Source organism: Leiobunum rupestre, chromosome 1 (genome assembly GCF_980474605.1).
Source record: "Leiobunum rupestre chromosome 1, qqLeiRupe1.1.hap1, whole genome shotgun sequence".
In the NCBI taxonomy this organism is placed as follows: domain Eukaryota; kingdom Metazoa; phylum Arthropoda; class Arachnida; order Opiliones; family Sclerosomatidae; genus Leiobunum; species Leiobunum rupestre.
In genome coordinates, this window is record NC_143384.1 from 30,815,615 (window position 1) to 30,836,434 (window position 20,820).

General features: G+C 34.8%; 1 protein-coding gene across 4 annotated transcripts in view; it reads left to right on the top strand.

Annotated features, from left to right (window-relative positions):
- Positions 1-152: 152 nt before the first annotated feature.
- The window catches only part of LOC149962084 (cyclin-dependent kinase 17-like), a 111,621-nt gene continuing 90,953 nt past the window's right edge, over positions 153-20,820 (top strand). The window contains exons 1-3 of one of the 4 annotated variants that reach the window (XM_090178316.1): positions 153-267; positions 934-1,454; positions 6,190-6,285. In XM_090178316.1, the coding sequence (XP_090034442.1) occupies positions 1,178-1,454; positions 6,190-6,285 (373 nt within the window). In that variant the 5' untranslated portion in view covers positions 153-267; positions 934-1,177. Of the gene's footprint in view, positions 268-308; positions 367-680; positions 795-933; positions 1,455-6,189; positions 6,286-20,820 lie in introns of those variants that run through there. The other 3 variants (XM_090178332.1, XM_090178324.1, XM_090178340.1) reach the window with 3 other exon arrangements.

Here is a 20,820-nt window from a genome sequence, read left to right on the forward strand (position 1 = left end):
TAATATTTAATATTTTTAATTAATGCAAAATATTAATTATATAGTTAATTTATCCTTGGTGAAATCACCAATAAGGTTTTTTATAGTTAAAATACGTGCATATTTTTCTTCTCCAAAGAAACCGTTACTTTCAGTTTTAGGGCGGTAACGGTTCCTTTTTTTTCTGCCTAAAAATCCCGCTAAAAGAAAAAGAAAAAAAAACATGGCTCTTCTAACAGGTGGCAAGGTGCTTCTAATTTTAAACTGTTAAGTCGTAATTAAAAGCAGGTAAACAATTCATTTATATAAAATTTTCTTTAAACGATTAAGTTTCCTTCTAGTGCAGTGTCTTTTGCGTAACGTTATTTAAAGCGTCTTATTTGCGTGGTTAATTATTTTACAATGATACAGCATTAGTTAGACCGAGGCTTATTGTACTGCTTACCTTATAGCAATTGCAAATAAGCGATAATTATAACAAAGGCTTACTAGTGTAATATTATATATTAATTATTATAATTATAAAGTTAAAACAGATTTATATTATTACTAATAGAATCAAATAAGTATTTATTAGACGTAATGTTTTTAAAGTTGGCAAAAGTCCCTATTTGAAGTTCTGGAAGTTAGATTCTAAAATAATGAGTCATGTAGATAGTGGATCTACATTCAACTTAAATGTTTACAAATTTGTAATAACAAGTTAGGTAAATTATGGGCCAATGGTTCTCAACCCCTTAAACATGGCATTTAAACTCTGGAATTAAAGGTCCATATTATCTTAGTAAAAAAAGCCCTTGTGTTCATTGATAAAGGTTTTCTATATTTTATTTCTTATCAAATGATAAACATTAGATTTTTTTCTCCTCTACATGGTACTTTAAGCTACTTTCGATACACTTAATGGAAATATTAGGATACAAGTAACTCTGATTGATTTTCTTTTCTTTTCAGGTGATTTGTCATCTGGCTGCTTTAACTCAAAATGATTCATTATCTAAACCCTGTTTTACACAGTCGCGAGGAAATTACATTATAATTATATATACATAGCTCTCAGTAAGTTAAACCTGTAGAGGAAACGAAATCATTAGACGTCCATTCAAGTGCCTTTTCAACTTTATTAAAACAAAACCAAAAGCTGCAATGTCAAATTGAAAACAGATGAAAATATCTTCAAAGACTTAGAGAACTATGCATGTTTCCCATTAGCAATATACATGTATATATCGTTATTTGTTGTTGTTTGGAGAGTAATTGTGTGAACTACTCTGGAAGAATATTATCACTACAAGCTCTTTTTTTATATCGTCAAAAATTCCTATTGATATTGAGATTATGCAAGTTGGCTGCTATGAAGAAATTAAGACGACGTCTCTCTGCATCTTTGCATTCAGCAAGAATAAACAGCGATGGCGGACTATCGGACATCAGCGACTCATTGTCGGCAATGGGAAGCAATGGTGCTGTAAATGGTTCGTATTGTTTTGTAATAGCGATTATCTTTGGAGGGTTTGTTTAGGGTGTGACTAATTATTGTGTTGCAGATAATTGTTTTGACCTCGCCCCTAAATTTAGTGTATTCTATTATATATGTTTCAAACTAGAAGCCCCATTACGAATTTTGAGAACAATAATAATAAATGAAATATTTGATAACTCTTTTTGGGTTATAAAAACTTTCTTTCATTTAACCTCGTAATTTATTTTGATTTGGTTCGTTATATAGGGCCATCTAATGTTTTGTTTTTGACCAGGTATAATTTATTAGATTTACCATAAACTATACCTTAGCTCTGTAATTTTTTCTTATACATATTTACCTTAACATTAGAAAGCAGAAATTTTATTTAATGTGATAGGTGTAAAAATTGCCTATTCTAGCCAGAAATTACTTAATATTCCAAGAAATATATTAATCCATTGGCAAATGCCAAAAGAAGCTTTTTTTCGCCCCAACTTTTTTTTTAAATCTTAAATGTCGTAACAGATGGCGACGGCGTCGCTGTATGGGCAAACCGTTTCGCTAGCTTTTTAGTTTCACCTAAAAATATTACTATAACTATTACTTTGACCGACATATCGTAGTAGTAGTTTGATGTGGTTGACATTTCCAAAGCCAATTGTTATTTTGAATGGCCCGTATGGTCAGAAGCTCCAAAACAGGGGAGGGGGGGGGGGAGGATTTAATTTTACTTAGACATTGCACATTATGAAGCAGCTGGAATACCAGGTCAAATCGACCTTGAATAAATAAACCTGACTATTCTGTTTTCCCTTATTATATAGTTTAATATTCAATAGGGTGGAAACAGGGTTGCCACGGTACGTGGAAAAGTCAGGGAATTTTAAATATTAGTCTTAAAATCAGGGAAATGTCAGGGAATTTAATTTCGGTTGCAAATAGGAAACTTTAACTAAAATATAGGTTAACCTCGGCACAGACATTCGGTAAAATTCGTTTTTTTTAGTTTTGTTTTTTTACATACGAGTTTGCCTCGGCCCGAGGGAGTTTTTCGACCCTTGATCGATCCTTGTTAAAAAATACCATATCTGGGCACAAAGCAAGTCAGGGAGATGGTTGGGGAGAACCTGGAAAAGTCAGGGAATTTGATTGTGAAAAAACTGGCAACCCTGTAGAGAAAATTGGTCAAAATCCCTGTTTTGAGGTATAAAAATGGAGGCGCACAGGTGTACTCCGTCAGCTATTAGATCTTTATTGGTTATATTACTGTCATATTCTAAAACTTGGAGTGTGGGGTAGCGGAGTGGTTAACACTTTCGCCTCGCATCAAGAGGAACCGGGTTCGATCCCAACTTGTGGCACTGGGTGAAAACTCGGAACAACTCCTTCTGCGTCGAGTTTGCAAGTTCTCTCCCCACTGGTTTAAGGGGTTTCCCCCCGACTTCTCCTGTTTCCCATTCCATAAAAACTTGTTGAGGTTAACGGTAATAGTGAGTGTAGGGAGCTGTTGGCTCGCGTGGCTTGAAGGGCTTGCCACCACCCTCCTACGCAATTAATGACTTTAAAAGTCGCTCGATGACTTAGGCCTAGTTGATTATTATTTTAATTATAAACAGGGTGCCTCGTCGAATTTACCTTTATGTTCCTGGCTTTTCGTAGAAAAACGTCATCGATACCAATGTTTCTTTATAAAAAGGTCTAAAAATGGTTAAAAAAAAAAGCCCCTACATTTGGAAGTTTAATTTTGGGCATTCGGGGACCCAAAATTGGGGCATTTGAAACCTTTGAGACCGTTATCAATGAAAAAAAAAAATACTTCAATAACTGATTGTCTGTTAAGTTTAATTTTTGTTTGCTCTGGGGTTTTCAATGTGAAACGGTATCATTACGGCGTGTGCAACTTGTTCGTCCACGTACCGACTAGAAAAATTTATGTAAATTGGAAAATAGCTGCTCTTCTAGTTTCATAAGGGATTTTGATTACTTCTCGAATACTTCTACGCTTAGTAAGCTGATACTTAGCTGGAAAAATGCTCAAAACTGCAGACGCAATTTCGTGGGCAGACGTCCTACGAGATTACAAATTTAAAGCTTTTGTCAGATGAGATCGGAATGTTTAAACTGAAATATTTAAAATCACGTAGGCATCTCTTTTTACATAAATATCCGTTATGTTATTACCGATACGTCTGTTTCAATGGCTTTGAAATTATAATTAAGTTCTGATAATTTAATCAGCAGACTTGGTATTTCGTCACGGCTATAAATTAACTTTCGAAACCACCGTTAGATGGGGTTGGCGTTGTCTAGGAACTCTCCACCTTCCTTCTCCCTCGGTGACAGGCTTAGCATTTTAAAGTCCCGTCTAGGCTTAAAAACCCGTCTTGGTTGGTGATATTTAAATAGAGAAAAAAAGGATGAATTTCACAGCTCTGTAGTTTTAAATTTGCATCTTAATTAACCCTATTCTTATTTCAAGTCTGGGCTATGAAGTTTTTTCTTGTTTCGTGAAGAGTGAATGTTTAGTAGGGGTTTGGATTATAGGTTTCGGATAGTAGATATACAGGGTGTTTCAAAAGGTTATGCAAAAATTTGAAGGAGTTGTAGGGGGTGAGTGGAAAAGTATGCCTGTTTTTTCCCCATTTTCCTACGACGAGTTCAAAGAGCGCCAGAGAGCTTCAAAGCAAAGAATATAAAGCCCCAGGAATGGAAGGATTGATATTATTGGCCGCGTGTTTTGGCCGAGCTAGAAACTAACGGCAAAGCAAATCAGAGTAACCGGAAACGGTTAACGCAACCCGGTCTCTCTTTAAAAACGAGAGGCGCAAAAGTTCCACTAGACGGAGCTACACCTTCCATTCCTGGGGCTTTATATTCTTTGTTCAAAGTGTGGCCTACTAGCCCCTGGAAGTAGGCTGCAACCAGCGCAACACCAAGCGGCAGGGACTTTAAATACTGTTAAAGTTACCTTTTTACGCTGGTTACCTCGATTTGTTTACAAAGTCTTCTTTTACCTATCTCATGAACCCAAACCCTAATTTTCGCATTTCCTGGCTGCTTGGTTTTGCGCTTGTAGCAGCCTATTTCCAGGGGCTAAAGACCACACTTTGAAGTTCTCTGGCGCTCTTTTCACTCACCGTAGGAAAATGGGGAAAAACATGCATACTTCTCAACTCACCCCTACAACTCCTTAAAAATGTGAATAACCTTTTGAGACACCCTGTATATCAGGGTTCATACAAACCTGGAAAACCTGGAGATTTCAGCAGTGTTACCTAAATCTAACTTTTTTAGAGTTAAGTCCATGTCAGCGGCAAATAATGACTAATAATCCATAAATTCATTTAAATGATGTAAATAATATCTGTCAGATATGTAGCATCACTTACATGTGAGATAATGTTTCAGGTTTTCACAAAAGAACCTTTAAAAACAGCTTCAAGATATATAGCAGAAAAATTCAAACTCAGGAAAAATCGTTGAAAAATAGCCAAAATATATAACTAGATTGGGCTATAATTGAGTTTCTAGCCCAAAACCTGGCAACTAAAATAGCGCAAATATATTTTTTTTTGGTATGTTTTTTATTTTTATTAAAATTTATTATTTTCCACTATTTGGCATATTAGACAGTAAGAAATGTTAGTGACTTGCACAAATTCCTTATTTTAAGAAATTTATAAATTTGAAATTAAAATTCTTGTGCACTTTTAAAATTTCGTTGTGGTTTCTTTTTTATAAAAGTCAGGGAAATTCCTTTTTTTTTGTAAAAATAGGGGAAATTTATGAGGGTTCAGAAAGAATGAGTACAAATTTACATCCAAAAGTTTCCTTATACAAAATGTATCTGCCTTTTTGCACAAATAATAATAATAATAGACTTAATTACACCTTTTATATGATAATATAGAACCAATTTAGTTTAAATAACATTCATGAAATGAGCTACTCTGTAAAGCTTAGTTAATTGCGGTTATCTTTCACCTGGAAAAATCAGAGAAATATCCGTGGGAAAACCGGGAAATATCTGTGGGAAAATCAGGGAAATATCTGTGGGAAAATCAGGGAAATATCCGTGGGAAAACCGGGAAATATCTGTGGGAAAAATGGGAAAATCAGAGAAATATCCGTGGGAAAACCGGGAAATATATGTGGGAAAATCAGGGAAATATCCGTGGGAAAACCGGGAAATATCTGTGGGAAAACTGGGAAATATCCGTGGGAAAACCGGGAAATATCTGTAAGAAAATCAGGGAAATATCTGTGGGAAAATCAGGGAAATATCCGTGGGAAAACCGGGAAATATCTGTGGGAAAACTGGGAAAATCAGGGAAATATCCGTGGGAAAACCGGGAAATATCTGTGGGAAAATCAGGGAAATATCTGTGGGAAAATCGGGAAATATCCGTGGGAAAACCGGGAAATATCTGTGGGAAAACTGGAAAATATCTGTGGGAAAACTGGGAAAATCAGGGAAATATCTGTGGGAAAATCAGGGAAATATCCGTGGGAAAACCGGGAAATATCTGTGGGAAAACTGGGAAATATCCGTGGGAAAACCGGGAAATATCTGTGGGAAAACTGGGAAAATCAGGGAAATATCCGTGCTAAAACTGCGAAAAATCTGTGGGAAAACTGGGAAATATCAGGGAAATCAGGTGGCCATTATTTGTATGAACCCAGTATATATAGTTTTAATCTGAATTAATTTCGTACCTCGGCTAATTAAAATTAATGTAAACTAGGTGGAAGCCATCACAGATTAAGTCTCCTAGCTCGAGCCGGACGCACTCTGTCATTTTCAACTTCAAGAATCGCAGAGCTCCGCTCGTCCAGTACTGGTGAGTCACTCATTTTCGTTTTTAGCATGCTCAGGAGTTGCGCCGTCCAACAATTTTACCGCTATGCTAGGAGTGAACGCCTGATTTTTTTTGTGAGGACAAAAGCTTTAATTTTTTTTATTCGGGATTGTAACGTGTGGGACAAATTCAGTCCGCTCGTCCACTGATTAATCAGGGCGAGATATGTGTAACGGCCACGCCAACGGGGGGATACGTGGGGACACCAGTGGGGCATTGGTGATCGTCCTCACACGGCCATCCACAAACTCTGCCTCCCAGACGCTTGGGATTACAGGAGTACACCATTACTCCCGGCGCTTACAAGGAGACGACCCGAGGTGTTACACACCGATTTTGTTCAAACTCGGGGGATTGGTAGACCTTCATGTAACTTGAAAAATCCTAAAGGGAATTTATTCAATGGGCAACGGTTTTGCCATGGCAACGAAAAATGTTTTTGACAACATAAAATGGAAATTTTCCCATTGAAAATAACATAGTATTTTGACCGATTCCAAGGCCCCCCCCCCCCTGTGAAAAAGTTAAAAAAATTGAAACAAATCTAAAATACCAAAATTATAAAAAATTTCTAAATTTTGACGAAAAAAATCAAAATTGATCACATTTTGATCATTTTGAACCAAATGGGTGTAAATGAACCGATATGGCTAAAATTGGAAAAAATGTGAGCAAAAAATAAAAAAAATACAAACATTGAAAAAAATATTTCAAAATTGATTAAAATATTTTTTTTTCAAAATGAAAAAAAAATATAAATTTAAAAAATATTGATCAAAAACATTAGTTTCGATCAAAATTCATAGGAATTGTCGGAAATTTATAAGTTGTGTAAAATTGGATTAATGTATAGATAAATGTTTGAAAAACAATGTATTTATTTTGGTCAATTTGATCAAACTTGACCAAAATTGGAAAATAATAGATCTAAATTAGCCCAATTTTAAAGTTTTGTAAAAATTATATAAAAATAAACTAAATTCGACCAACTATCTCAAAATTGTTTGAAATATTTTTATTTAAAAATCGAAAATTGTTAATAAAAAAATTATCAAAACCAATAGTTTCGATCCAAAACGATCAAAATTGATAGGAATTGATGGAAATTTATTTATATAGATATATTGCTTTTTAAATTACTTTCCAAATTTCGAAAATAATAGATCAAAATTAGCAAAATCTTTAAATTTTGTAAAAAAAAGTATAATTTTAAAAAAAAAATCAGTAGTTTCGATCAAAAACCGCATTAATTTCCAATCCGTAGTTGTTTTGGTTCTAAAAGTTCTATAATATTATTTACTTGATAAATAATAAATAAAAATAAATGAAATTCATTAATTATTACTTATATCAAATAAAATTGTGTAAGAACCTTTTAAAATTAAATATTTGGATTAAATTGGGTAAACCTTTGAAGATAAGTTATTTGTAATAAAATTGGTTGAAATTCATTAAAAACTATTTATATCAAATCGAATTGGGTTAAATAAAAAAAATTGCTAAAATTGAACCTAATTGGGAGAAAAATAAAAATTTTACTAAAATTGGGTGAAATAAAGAGATTTCGCTAAAAATGACCCAAATTGGGAAAAATATGAGAAAACAAATGATTTGAAGAGCCGAGAAACGTTTAATAACAACGAATAAAACAATTTTGTAATTCACTGTTTCTTAAAATAATCAATAATAATATTAATAATAATTTTAAAAAATCTGCTAATTTTGATCTATTATTTTCCAAATTTGTAAAATAATTAAAAAAAAGCAATTTATCTATATAAATAAATTTCCATCAATTCCTATCAATTTTGATCGTTTTGAATCGAAACTATTGATTTTGATAATCTTTTCAGTGTTATTAACATTTTTCAATTTTGAAAAAAAAAATATTTCAAACAATTTTGAGATAGTTGGTCGAATTTAGTTCATTATTATATAATTTTTACAAAACTTTAAAATTGGGCTAATTTAGATCTATTATTTTCCAATTTTCTCAAGTTTGATCAAATAGACTCAAAATAAAATAAATACTTTGTTTTTCAAAAAATCGCAATTTATCTATACATTAATCCAATTTTACACAACTTATAAATTTCCGACAATTCCAATGAATTTTGATCAATATTTTTTAAATTTTGTATATTTTTTTCAATTTTGAAAAAAAAGAAGATTTTAATCAATATTGTAATATTTTTTTCTATGTTTGTATTTTTTTATTTTGTTGTCACAGTTTTTTAAATTTTAGCCATATCGCTTCATTTTCACCCATTTGGTTCAAATTGATCAAAATGTGATCAGTCTTGATTTTTTTCGTCGATATTTAGAAATTTTTTATAATTTTGGTATTTTAAATTTGTTTCAATTTTTTTAACTTTTTCACAGGGGCCTTGGAATCAGTCAAAATCCCATGTTATTTTCAATGGCAAAATTTCCATTTTATATTGTCAAAAACATTTTTCGTTGCCATGGCGAAACCGTTGCCCATTGAATAAATTCCCTTAAGGATTTTTCAAGTTACATGAAGGTCTACCGATCCCCCGAGTTTGAACAAAATCGGTGTGTAACACCTCGGGTCGTCTCCTTGTTAGTTTAATTGCATTCAAATTAGGTGATATTAAAATAATAAATCCCATTAAATGAAGATTGTTGCTCCTACTATATTGAAGATGGCGCCACACATCACTAGGAGGCTTTCCCCGCTTCTATTTAATAACGGAGCGCGACGCATGCTCGATGGTTCTACCCTTGTTAATGACCAAGGATTTTGCTACAATTATGCTATAGATGGCGCCACACAACGCTAGAAGGCTTGTCCCGCTTCTATTTAATAACGGCGCATGACGCATGCTCGGTGGCGCGTCTCATTTAACAGGTGACACTGACCATGTGTCGCTTGCCGTATTTAATTAGAAGCGTGGAAGCCCTCTAGTGTTAGACTGTGCCAACGAGCATGTATCGGGAAGGCTGCCTAGTGTTATGTGGCGCCATCTTCATTATTCAAGGTTGCCATACGTCAGGGAAAAGTCAGGGAATTTAAAAATGGACCTCAAAATCAGGGAATTTTAAGAATTTGTAAAAAATCGGGAAAATCATGGAATTAAATTTTATTTTGACACTTCTAACGTAATTTTACTCCAGATCTATGACAAATTCTATGATTATCATTTATTTCTTTGAAAGTTTGGCTTTTTTTGAATTTAGCAATAACCTTTTTTTAATTAAATATAAGTCCATTTAAATTTGAATCTAAAAATTTTGTGGCAACCCTGATTATTGTCAGTGCAAAATTATTCCTTATCAGTGACTTCGACATCATCACGCGTGGTGCAGGGTGACCAGACTTCCTATATTTTCCTATATTTTTAATGCCTTCCTATAAATTCCTTTATTTTCACCTATTTTCCTATAATTCCACGATCTTTGGAAATTGAGATAACTTTTTAAGTACCTGTCATAGAACATGTAGTGAAAAAACTGCCACTTTCGAACAAAATCTTGAAATCCGCTCAGTGATCCAATAATGCAAGAAAGCAGTGTACAAAAAATTATCAATATTCAAGGTGATTCGAGTCAAAGTATACCGATATGCAGTAATTACCTTATTGTTTTCCTATTTAGTTGCCTATATTTTTCTATAATTCGCTTATTTCTATACATTTATTTTCCTATAATTCGCTTCTAAAATTCCTATTTTTCCTATAAAATTTTCCAAGCCTTTCCCTGGTCACTCTGGTGGTGAATTATCCGTTGTCGACCACTCTTTTTTAACATTACCCCCATTCTCCCCTGGTACAAAAATTACGCGTTAAAAACAAGGTATTACAAAACAGCCTTAACGTTTAGGAAAAATTTTCCTTCTAAATAGAGCTTAGCTCTGGCTTAGGTCTGGTGTTCCCGAACACCGGTTGGGCTCCCAGAGTTCCTATCAATTCCTATAGTTTCAATATACTCCTATAATTTCCTATTTTTAGCTAAAATGTTCCGATAAATTCCTATATTTTCTATGAAATTTCCTATAATTCCTATAATATTTTTAAAAAAATCGCTGGGAGCCCTTCATTACGACTCCTGGCGTTTTCTCCATGATTGAATTTGCGCCTGACACTCTTTTACAATCTACCGGGAGTTCTTGGTTATTATGTTTGAACGATTTGATATCGCCAAGATCTATACAACGTAGCTTTACCTAATATTTCTTTTCGCTACGTTTCCCAATTTCTCCCCCAACGAAATGTAGGTTTTTTTAGGTCGCTAACTTTGATTAAATCCGGGGTTGAAGAAATTTTTAATTTGCGGGGGTGGACTATTGGACGTCATCTTGTAATGAAATTCTTTTATGCACTGTTTTTGAACATCTCAAAGGATCCCCTTTACTCTCCTCCTTAGTTGAATGCCCCCGCCCCCGAATATCCGAACGTACGCTTTGCGAAAGACTGCTCAAGGGGCAATAAAAAAAGCTGTATTACTTCGACGGCGTTCCAGAAATCCGCTGGATCAGAAACAGCTCCCTCTACCGGTTCTCTCGAGCGATTGTAGGCGCGTAAGATTACTAAGCTCTCTTTGGAGATTCCCTTGTGGGGCTTAATGAAGCGTTGGATTTAAAGAAGCTAAATTCTATTTTAAACTTTAAGCGTAGTTTTGAATTTTTTTTGGAATTGATTTCCAAAGAATTTTAATATTTGGAGGGGCTTATGTTTTGCTTTTTAGTATTTTGAAGTAGGTGGCGTAGTTATCGGATTTAACACCATAGGTTTTCTGATGTCAGTGTCTGATTTTTACTTTCAGTTTCTTGAGTAATAATTGTAGATGGCGTGGTTATCGGTTTTTCCTGATTTTAGGATATGTTCGTAGAATTGAAAAATGGTCCAAAAGTCAGTGAATTGAAAAATGGTTCTAAAAGTCAGTGAATTTGAAGATTTGTCTAAAAGTCAGGGAATCGAAAAATGTGTCTAAAAGTCGGGGAATTCGAAAATGGGTCTAAAAGTCGTGGAATTCGAAAATGGGTCTAAAAGTCGTTTCATTCGAAAATGGGTCTAAAAGTCGTTTAATTCGAAAATGGGTCTTAAAGTCGGGGAATTTGAAAATCGGTCTAAAAGTCAGAGAATTGAAAAATGATCTAAAAGTCAGGTAATTTTAACAATTAATATAAAGGTCAGGAAATTTAATTTTGATTGCAAACAAAATTTTTACCAAAATATTGGTTAAAAATATAAAATTTTTTTGCTTAAAATAAGTCAGGGAAAATCTCCCAAATGACCAGGGAATTCTGGGAAAAGTCAGAGAATTTAAATTTAAAAACTGTGGAAACCGTTAAGAATATTGGACGCCACTATAGCCTCTACATTTGAGATTTACGGACTATAATCCCCGTCTACAGCGAGAGTTCTTGCTGTGTTCATATTCTCAGTCAAAGAAAATTCATTATTATTCCGTTAATTGTAAAAGATGGTTCAGTACACCGTCATACCATTTTATTCTAATTTTTCATTAAAAGAAGTGTGCAAGAATATATCCGAATATGTTTCTTTTCATTTTACGTGATACATATTATCGATCACTAATCGAATATCGTTGTTTTTTATTTGTTTACACTCGTAACCCCCTGTCTAAAAAAAGTAATGATCTAGCTTCTGAAGTCTGGCGTACGTGGCGCAGCCAATCAAATAACATATTATCATTAGTTAATCGAGAATTTTCTTATTTTTAAATGCTTTCCCCAATACGGTTTGTCTGATGCTATACATTCAGGTCCGATATATTTCCTTGGCCCGTGCGGCCAAGATAATATTTATCTCCAGTAGTAACGGCTTTCTTGGGGGCCCGGAATAATTACGCATTGTAACCCGGCCACCTGCTTAAAGGAATTATAAGTCGTTAGATGACTTGGGCCTGAGGTGGTGCCTTGGGTATTAGCTTAGCTGATTATTATTATTCATACAAACCTGGAGAACCTGATAAACCTGGAAATATCAGTGAAACAGATTATTTCCAAAAAAATCAGGGAAATATCAGGGAAATTTTAAATATTTAACCAAAACCTGGATATATCATAGAAATTCGTTGGAGTCTGGAAGCGCCTTAATAATGATATATAATTTTTTTTTCGATTAAACGAAAACATACGGTGTTTTAGCACCTGGAAATATCAGGGAAATAATTTTCCAAATTTTGTATGAACCCTGATAACTGTGATACATTGGGCGATCATCCGTTGTGGGGAAAGAAATTTCAACAGTGGATTAACATGTATCACCGCTTTGTCCTGTATTTGAAAAATTTATGTTCTAAATAGTCGCTTAAAAGTAAGATCAGGGTTATTCGATTTGTAGAAGGTTGGAATACGATTCCCCATACCTGTGCACTATAATAAGTCAGACTTTCTTCCATTCATGGACCAAGTATCTAAGGGAGTAAGGGGACTCTCTGTTCCCAATATTTTTACACGGTAGGCGTGGCCTGAATCGAAAGGATTACTGAGGAAAGTTAGGTTAGGCTTAGTTCATTAAATTTTTTAAGTTAAGAAATGAAAAGGATTCCGGTGAATTTTATTTAAAAAAAAACCTCCGCCATACGCGGCTTACTGGTTATTTATAATTAACACAATTGTTAAATACCATTACTTAAACTTTTAAGAAAAAATATTATTAAGCCTAATCATTTAACCGACAATAACGGCGCCATTTTGTCGAAATGGAAACTACTAAAATTACCCGTGATTTTTCTATTCCCAGTATCAATAAATTATTAAAATAATTTATTAAACTATATTTACTTTTATAACTTAGAAAATAAATAAATATTTTGGATAAACCTGTATTTAAAATGGTGGATTAACTCAATGTAAGTAACCTAGATGGCGCTCCTGAGGGATAGTCACTCGTAAAACGTTTGTACACCTGATTACTGATTTCTCACCATTTTTACGATTGCCAGTGGTTTCTTACAGTATTTCGGTGATTTCTTAAGGGACTACCCCCTCAAGAAAGCGAATCTGACATAATTATAAGCGTGATCTGAAGCCTTCCGTAATCCAACCCCCTAAAGTTAAATAACTCTGGTACGATTTTAGAATACTTCTGTTTACTAAGCCTCGAAGAAACTGTTTGATTCGGTACTTTAATACATTAATATTCACCCCACTTAAACAAGATAATAAAATACCTAATTAATACATCTTCCCTTTGTTTTAGCAATATAGATGGCGCGGTAAACACCGCCATTAGCGGCCACAAACGAACGGGGGTGCATTTTAAATTTTCCCACACTGCAGCCGCTAATCTCCGACATGACGATCCAGTCACCACTGCCATATTTCACATCAACACATCCCCCGAAAACCCGTCACAGATATGAGCCCGTTAGTACCGTTATATAACGCCATAACGCGGGGGGTTCCCGCGCAATCTGACCCTTGGCTGTAGACAAAAGTAGGGTTAGCGACGAACCCTTGGCTCTCCTCTCCCCGCGAATCCATCTCAAACAAAAGCCCGGGTATTCTTTACACAATCTCCTATATCCGCTGAAAAACCATTATGTTCAGCACCCTTCGCTCGACATCGTGCCAAGGCTTAGCTCGTTCTGTCGCTACTATAAACCAACGTAGGTTGTACCTGACTGCGCATTTAAACGGGCTGTTAGATGATATTTAGAACTCATCTAAGCTTACGTAAACGATTTTGTTCCCGCGCCAAACATTTTCCCGCCAAATTCTTCTCCGCTCACGTGACCAATTCCTTGCCTCTCTCTCCGCTTCCACCCCCCCTCGCTCCCGTTTAATCCCCGTCACCCCATCTATCGTGACTCATGGACATTAATTTTATCCGTCTGACTCGATGATTTGGCCCCCGGTGCAAACTCCACCCCCGTTTTAGGGCCTTTAGTAGCTACCGAAATCTACTCTGCACCCCCTGCTCTTTTGCGCGAGCACTTACGCAGGCTTTTCCACGAGTTACAACCTATACGGTATTGCAACTAGGTTGAGACCGCGGTCGAAAGATGGCGCTGATATCGGCCAATCGGAAGTTAGGTGGAAGTGCGTTGTAGGGTTATGTGTGTGCTTTTTGGCGTGATTATCTTAGTCTTAAGATTAAGGATTTTACACTTGATCACTAAGTATCCAGAAGAGTCCCAACTCATTTCTGGGTTATCAGAAAAATTGCAGTAGAGTTTCCGAGTTAAAGTCAGATTTTTTGTTAAAGTTTCGAAATAAAACCCAGTTTCTAGTACTTCGTTTTTTCGAAAATTTGGGTTTTTAGTAAAATTTCCGAGATTAAATAAGATTTTTAGTAAATTTTCGGAGATTAAATAAGATTTTCAGTAAATTTTCCGCGATAAAATAAGATTTTTAGTAAATTTTCCGTGATAAAATAAGATTTTTAGTAAATGTTCCGAGATTAAATAAGATTTTTAGTAAATGTTCCGAGATTAAATAAGATTTTTAGTAAATGTTCCGAGATTAAATAAGATTTTTAGTAAATGTTCCGAGATAAAATAAGATTTTCGGTAAATTTTCCGCGATAAAATAAGATTTTTAGTAAATTTTCCGCGATAAAATAAGATTTTTAGTAAATGTTCCGATATTAAATAAGATTTTTAGTAAATGTTCCGAGATTAAATAAGATTTTTAGTAAATGTTCCGAGATTAAATAAGATTTTTAGTAAATGTTCCGAGATAAAATAAGATTTTCGGTAAATTTTCCGCGATAAAATAAGATTTTTAGTAAATTTTCCGCGATAAAATAAGATTTTTAGTAAATGTTCCGAGATTAAATAAGATTTTTAGTAAATGTTCCGAGATTAAATAAGATTTTTAGTAAATGTTCCGAGATTAAATAAGATTTTTAGTAAATGTTCCGAGATTAAATAAGATTTTTAGTAAATGTTCCGAGATAAAATAAGATTTTCGGTAAATTTTCCGCGATAAAATAAGATTTTTAGTAAACTTTCCGAGATTAAATAAGATTTTTAGTATAAAGCCTCGATAGTCAAATTTTTAGTAAAATTTGCGAGATAAAATAATTTTTTTAGTAAAATTTGCGATATCTAAATAAGATTTTCAGTAAAATGTTTTGATAAAATCAGATTTTCAGTAAAATGTTTTGATAAAATCAGATTTTCAGTCAAATTCAACGATAGTCAGGGTTTTTGGTTAAAATTCTTAGATTTTCCGTATTTCAGTAAAATTTCCGAGATAAATGCAGGGTTTTAGTAAACATTTTATATTAATTCCTTTAGGAAAGGTTTTCCTTATGTCTTGCCTATAACGTGTATCTTTTTCCAATATTTCCCGCATAAAAAGTATCTTTCACGTAAAATATCTTTAGTAGATCCATTACGTCCAATTTCAAGGGTACAAGCGACGTTTTTAATACTTTCCGGCAATAAACGCCGATCATAAACCATGATCATCAACTTGCTATCGTGTAATTTCACGGATTGAAACGTCCGAATCTACTGAATCCAACTTCCGATAGATGGCGTTCTTTCAAATCCCACCCGTAAGATAGATATATCTTTATTTCCCTATTTATCGTATACATTTTGACTCTAGTCTCTCTCATCTCAATTGCTCTCGCTGATTGGATAGATTGTCCCGCTACCTTTGAACTTTGCTTCGAAAGCGCCTGGCGTTGCTAGGAAAATGTAGTCATCCCCTGGCGCCCTCTGGCAATAAGGCCCCGAATTATATTTCCCCCTCCGCTTTCTATCGCGATGACGTAATCCATTAGAACTCCCGTGTTACCGCCGCGAAGGGGAGAGGGGGGGGGGGCAGTGACTGGATTTATGCTTTCCTTAAGCCTTGGCCGTAATGTATTATTTATTTCCCAAGCGGATTGTTAAGCCTTGTCTCGTACCTAATGCTTTTTATGACGTTTCTTGGAGCTATATTAAATAGAGAGGTTATGTTACGTTTTTTATAAACGCGTACGGGTACGTCTAGAGAATTCGGGTTACGCTAAAATTGTAAAATTTTGTGTCCAAATTTAACGGTTAATAAAACTTAAGAATAATTATTCTTTACCAGTTTCGCAAAAGCAATCGATAGATGACTTACAATTGTTAGTGTAACCTAGGAATAATAGGCGTGTCAATAAAACCCATTCAGTGATTCTCTAGGAAGTAATAATACCTAAGTCTGGACGTGCAAGTTACTCTTTAAATGGTTCTGTAAAATGGGAAAAATTCGTATTTGGCCCAACGGATAATTTTTACATCGAGGAGAAAAAATTGGCTTAGGCCTAAGTGAGATTTGTTTGCGTTGAAAATCACCATTTTTGCACTTTGAAAAAATAAAATGATTAAACTTGCGTTTATAAAGTGAATTTCGAACGTAGTTAACTTGGTTTGACTGTGGTATATCCTATATCCTCCAAGCGGCGTATTTTGGAAACTTATTAATACAATTTTAGGGTTACATCAAAACATGCTTGGAAAAACTGTTTTTCTATGACTGAAAACAGGGTTTCCGTACTTTTTTGGATGTTAAATAAATTAGAGCAAAAATACTTAGCAACCCTGTTAAAATATCATCTGCTTCCAAAATCCGCCGCTTGGAGGAAATAGGAATAACGTAAATTAGCGTCTTTGGCTAATAAGGCGAATCTGGTAACCGACCAGCGGGAAATATTTAACTCAGCGATTCATATCTCCTCACATAACATAAACATAACATAATCAGTTAGGCCTTGCAAAGCAAGGTTGCCACGGTATCTGGAAAACCTGGAATTTCTGGAAAAGTCAGGGAATTAGAATATGGATCTAAAGATCAGGGAAAAGTCAAGAAATTTTAAAAATTAGTCAAAAAAATCAGAGAAATGTCAGGGAATCTAATTTTAGTGGCCAAATATAGAAATAGGAAACCTTTACTTAATTCTTCTGAAATATAAGTTAAATAATACAAAATTTTGGCACAAAATAAATCGGAGAAAATCTGGAAAAGTCAGGGAATTTGAATGTTTAAAAACTAGAGTTGTAAGTAGGAAAATTTTCCGAAAAATGACCGAGGCCTTTTTCGGAAAAATATGTTTTCATTCCATGATTTGCTTAATATTGTTAGCAAATTTAAATTTTATGGCATTTTCGCCTCATTTTGTCGAATACAAAAGTAAATCTAAACCTCTAGTCTAGAGTAAAAACCCTTAAAATGTAATTTGTTTAAATTTTCTATTTTTCCGATGTACGGAAAATTTTACAGAAAGTTTCCGTAAATTTTTCGGCATTTAATTTTTTCCGAAAAATTAATCAGGTCTTTCATTGAAGCATGTCTTTTTTGGGTGCCACTGAATTTCCCTAGCAAGTGCAAAAACGGCTATTCCCATCCCTCTAGCGGCTAAACGCTCGTGACTATATCTGCGCATGTGCGAAGTGGTCATTCGAAACATGGGCTAGGGTCTTGATAAATCCAGGACCCGTTTATTATGACTTGGATATGTCTTAACGTACGCGTACCCGTTTATTATGACTTGGAGATGTCTTAACGTACGCGTACCCGTTTATTATGACTTGGAGATGTCTTAACGTACGCGTACCCGTTTATTATGACTTGGAGATGTCTTAACGTACGCGTACCCGTTTATTATGACTTGGAGATGTCTTAACGTACGCGTACCCGTTTATTATGACTTGGAGATGTCTTAACGTACGCGTACCCGTTTATTATGACTTGGAGATGTCTTAACGTACGCGTACCCGTTTATTATGACTTGGAGATGTCTTAACGTACGCGTACCCGTTTATTATGACTTGGAGATGTCTTAACGTACGCGTACCCGTTTATTATGACTTGGAGATGTCTTAACGTACGCGTACCCGTTTATTATGACTTGGAGATGTCTTAACGTACGCGTACCCGTTTATTATGACTTGGAGATGTCTACGCGTACGCGTACCCGTTTAAGATGACTTTTAAATGTCTACACGTACGCGTACCCGTTTAAGGTGACTTTTAAATGTCTACACGTACGAGTCCCCGTTTAGGACTACGTTCTGAACCTTTCAACGTGTTTATCGCAGTAGCCTTCGTAATAATTAGGCGCTATTGACATGTGAATAATCAATTCCGTCGCTTTCCTATAGAGGGGGCGCGAGTGGCTGAAAACGTTTTTCTCGTTGAGCACGTACTCGGCGGCCCTGCGCGAAAGATAAGTTATTTAAAGTGGCCCTTAGCGAGGCTTTCCGTCGACGCCTCGTCACGTCAAATGGACCAACTTCAAATTTACGCCTATTTTTACCTATTTATGCTCGAAAATTGGACGAGTGGAGGCTTAAAAACAAACTTCTTCTTCGCTTAAATAGTTACGGAAACCAGGGTTGGCAAGAACCAGCAGACTGGTTTAAAAGTGGATTTATTTAAGGTTAAAATAAATATTTTCTGGCGTCGCCCCTGTTAGTTTCTCAAATGAGCACATGAAAATATTTATGTTAACCTTCAATTTGTTACATATTTAGAATTAAACAAAAAAGATTACATCTAGGAACTAAAGATGGCGACAAAACCCGTCAACATTTATTATTTTAAATGGCTTGGTGAGATGTTTAGATATTTCTCAATTTCTGTGAAAACGTCTTTGGTGAATATCTTTTGAACCAATGCGTCGATTTGAATAATTCCAACACTTTCTAAATATAAATCAACCAAGGAGAACACGAAAATCGGGTTTAAAATGACCTGAGATCAAAAATAAAAAAGTTGACACCCCCTCTTTTAGGCCAAAATAGGCCAAATTATAAGTCTCTCCAGAAAATGATTTTGGCCAATTTGTAGCTAAACATTTTATTAATCTTTTACCGATGTTCGCTTCGACTTGATGCAACTATACAAGAACTGACGGGTGAAAATGTTCGAAATCTCCTACGGGCAAAGACTTTTTGAACAGAGTGTACATCCACTATAAAACGTGCAAAGTCACTCGGGGAATTTTTATTTTTGTTTCAAAACGTTTACTAAAATATAGCTTTAAAATTGCTTAATTTTGGAATAAAATGAGTCTTGGAAAATGTCTGGAAATAGCCAGGCTAAACTTGGAAAAGTCACGGAATTTGAAAATGTTTCCAAAAGGTCAGGGAAAAGTCAGGGAATTTTAAAACGACCCCAAAAAAATCCAGCAAATAAACTTTTGAAAGATGTATTAAAAATACATAATAAATATTTCTGAAGATTTTACCTCAAAACATTAATTTATTCTACAAAAATGGTCAGGGAAATTTTGCAATTTGGTCAGGGAAAACCTGGAAATGTCAGGGAATTTAATTGCGGAAATTTTGTACGAACCCTGTAATCCCAAATGAACTATTTAAAAAGTTCAGTTTCAAGAAAAGCGGGTCCCTAACCCTTTAATTAATTAATGGCTACATTTTCTAAGCCTGTCAACGACAGAGGTTCAACAGCCTCGGTTACAAATGACAAACCCCAACCTTACATTTTCTTTCCGAAAAACCCTCAACACAAAAGATCCGTGAAACGTACAATGAAATAAAAGTGTAAAATTATGCAAATGTGAACACTGGAATCATTTATCAAACGTTAAAATCACCGTATCATCAAAAATGTCCCGACAAACGAGATATCGCTTCCTTTCAATGCTAAACCTCTACGCTCTCGAAAACATCAAATCGCGCCATCTATATTCAGACGGAGTAGGTACCTCGACGTTATTTAAATAGAAAAGTAGTTACGCTCGAAATAACTTTACCTGTGACCACTATTAAAGGTTAGTTTAATTTCGTATTTCCATTGCTCTTAGTCTCGGGTAACATAAATGTCTAGTATTTGTTATCTGAGACTAGGAGTGATGGAACAGAAAAGTCGTATAGGCTTTGATAGTGGTTATAGGTAAGGTTGGTTTACAATAAGGTTTGTTATTGCACAGACAAGCACTGATTTACATTGTTCTGTAAAGTGAGGTTGCCATTCTACCCTTACTTATTTATGGACGAAGCAATATGTAGAAGAACTCGCTTTTATTGATCGGAAAGCACTGTAGGGCTGTCATAGGGAAAATTGTTAAATTCTGGAGATTTGAAAATAGGCCTTAAAATACGAGGAAAAGTCATGGAATTTGAAAATAGGCCTTAGAAGACGAAGTAAAGTCGGGGAATTTAAAAATTGTCCTTAAAAGACGAGGAAAAGTCGGGAATTTAAAAATAGGCCTGAAAAGATGAGGTAAAGTCGGGGGATTTATAAATAGGCCTTAAAAGACGGGGTAAAGTCAGGAATTTAAAAATAGGCCTTAAAAGATGAGGTAAAGTCGGGGAATTTATAAATAGGCCTTAAAAGATGAGGTAAAGTCGGGGAATTTATAAATAGGCCTTAAAAGACGGGGTAAAGTCAGGAATTTATAAATGGGCCTTAAAAGACGGGGTAAAGTCATGGAATTAGAAAATAGGCCTTAAAAGACGGGGTAAAGTCAGGATTTTAAAAATAGGCCTTAAAAGACGGGGTAAAGTCATGGAATTAGAAAATAGGCCTTAAAAGTCGGGAAAATTTAAAACTCACCCTCTACAACTCCTTTAAATTTT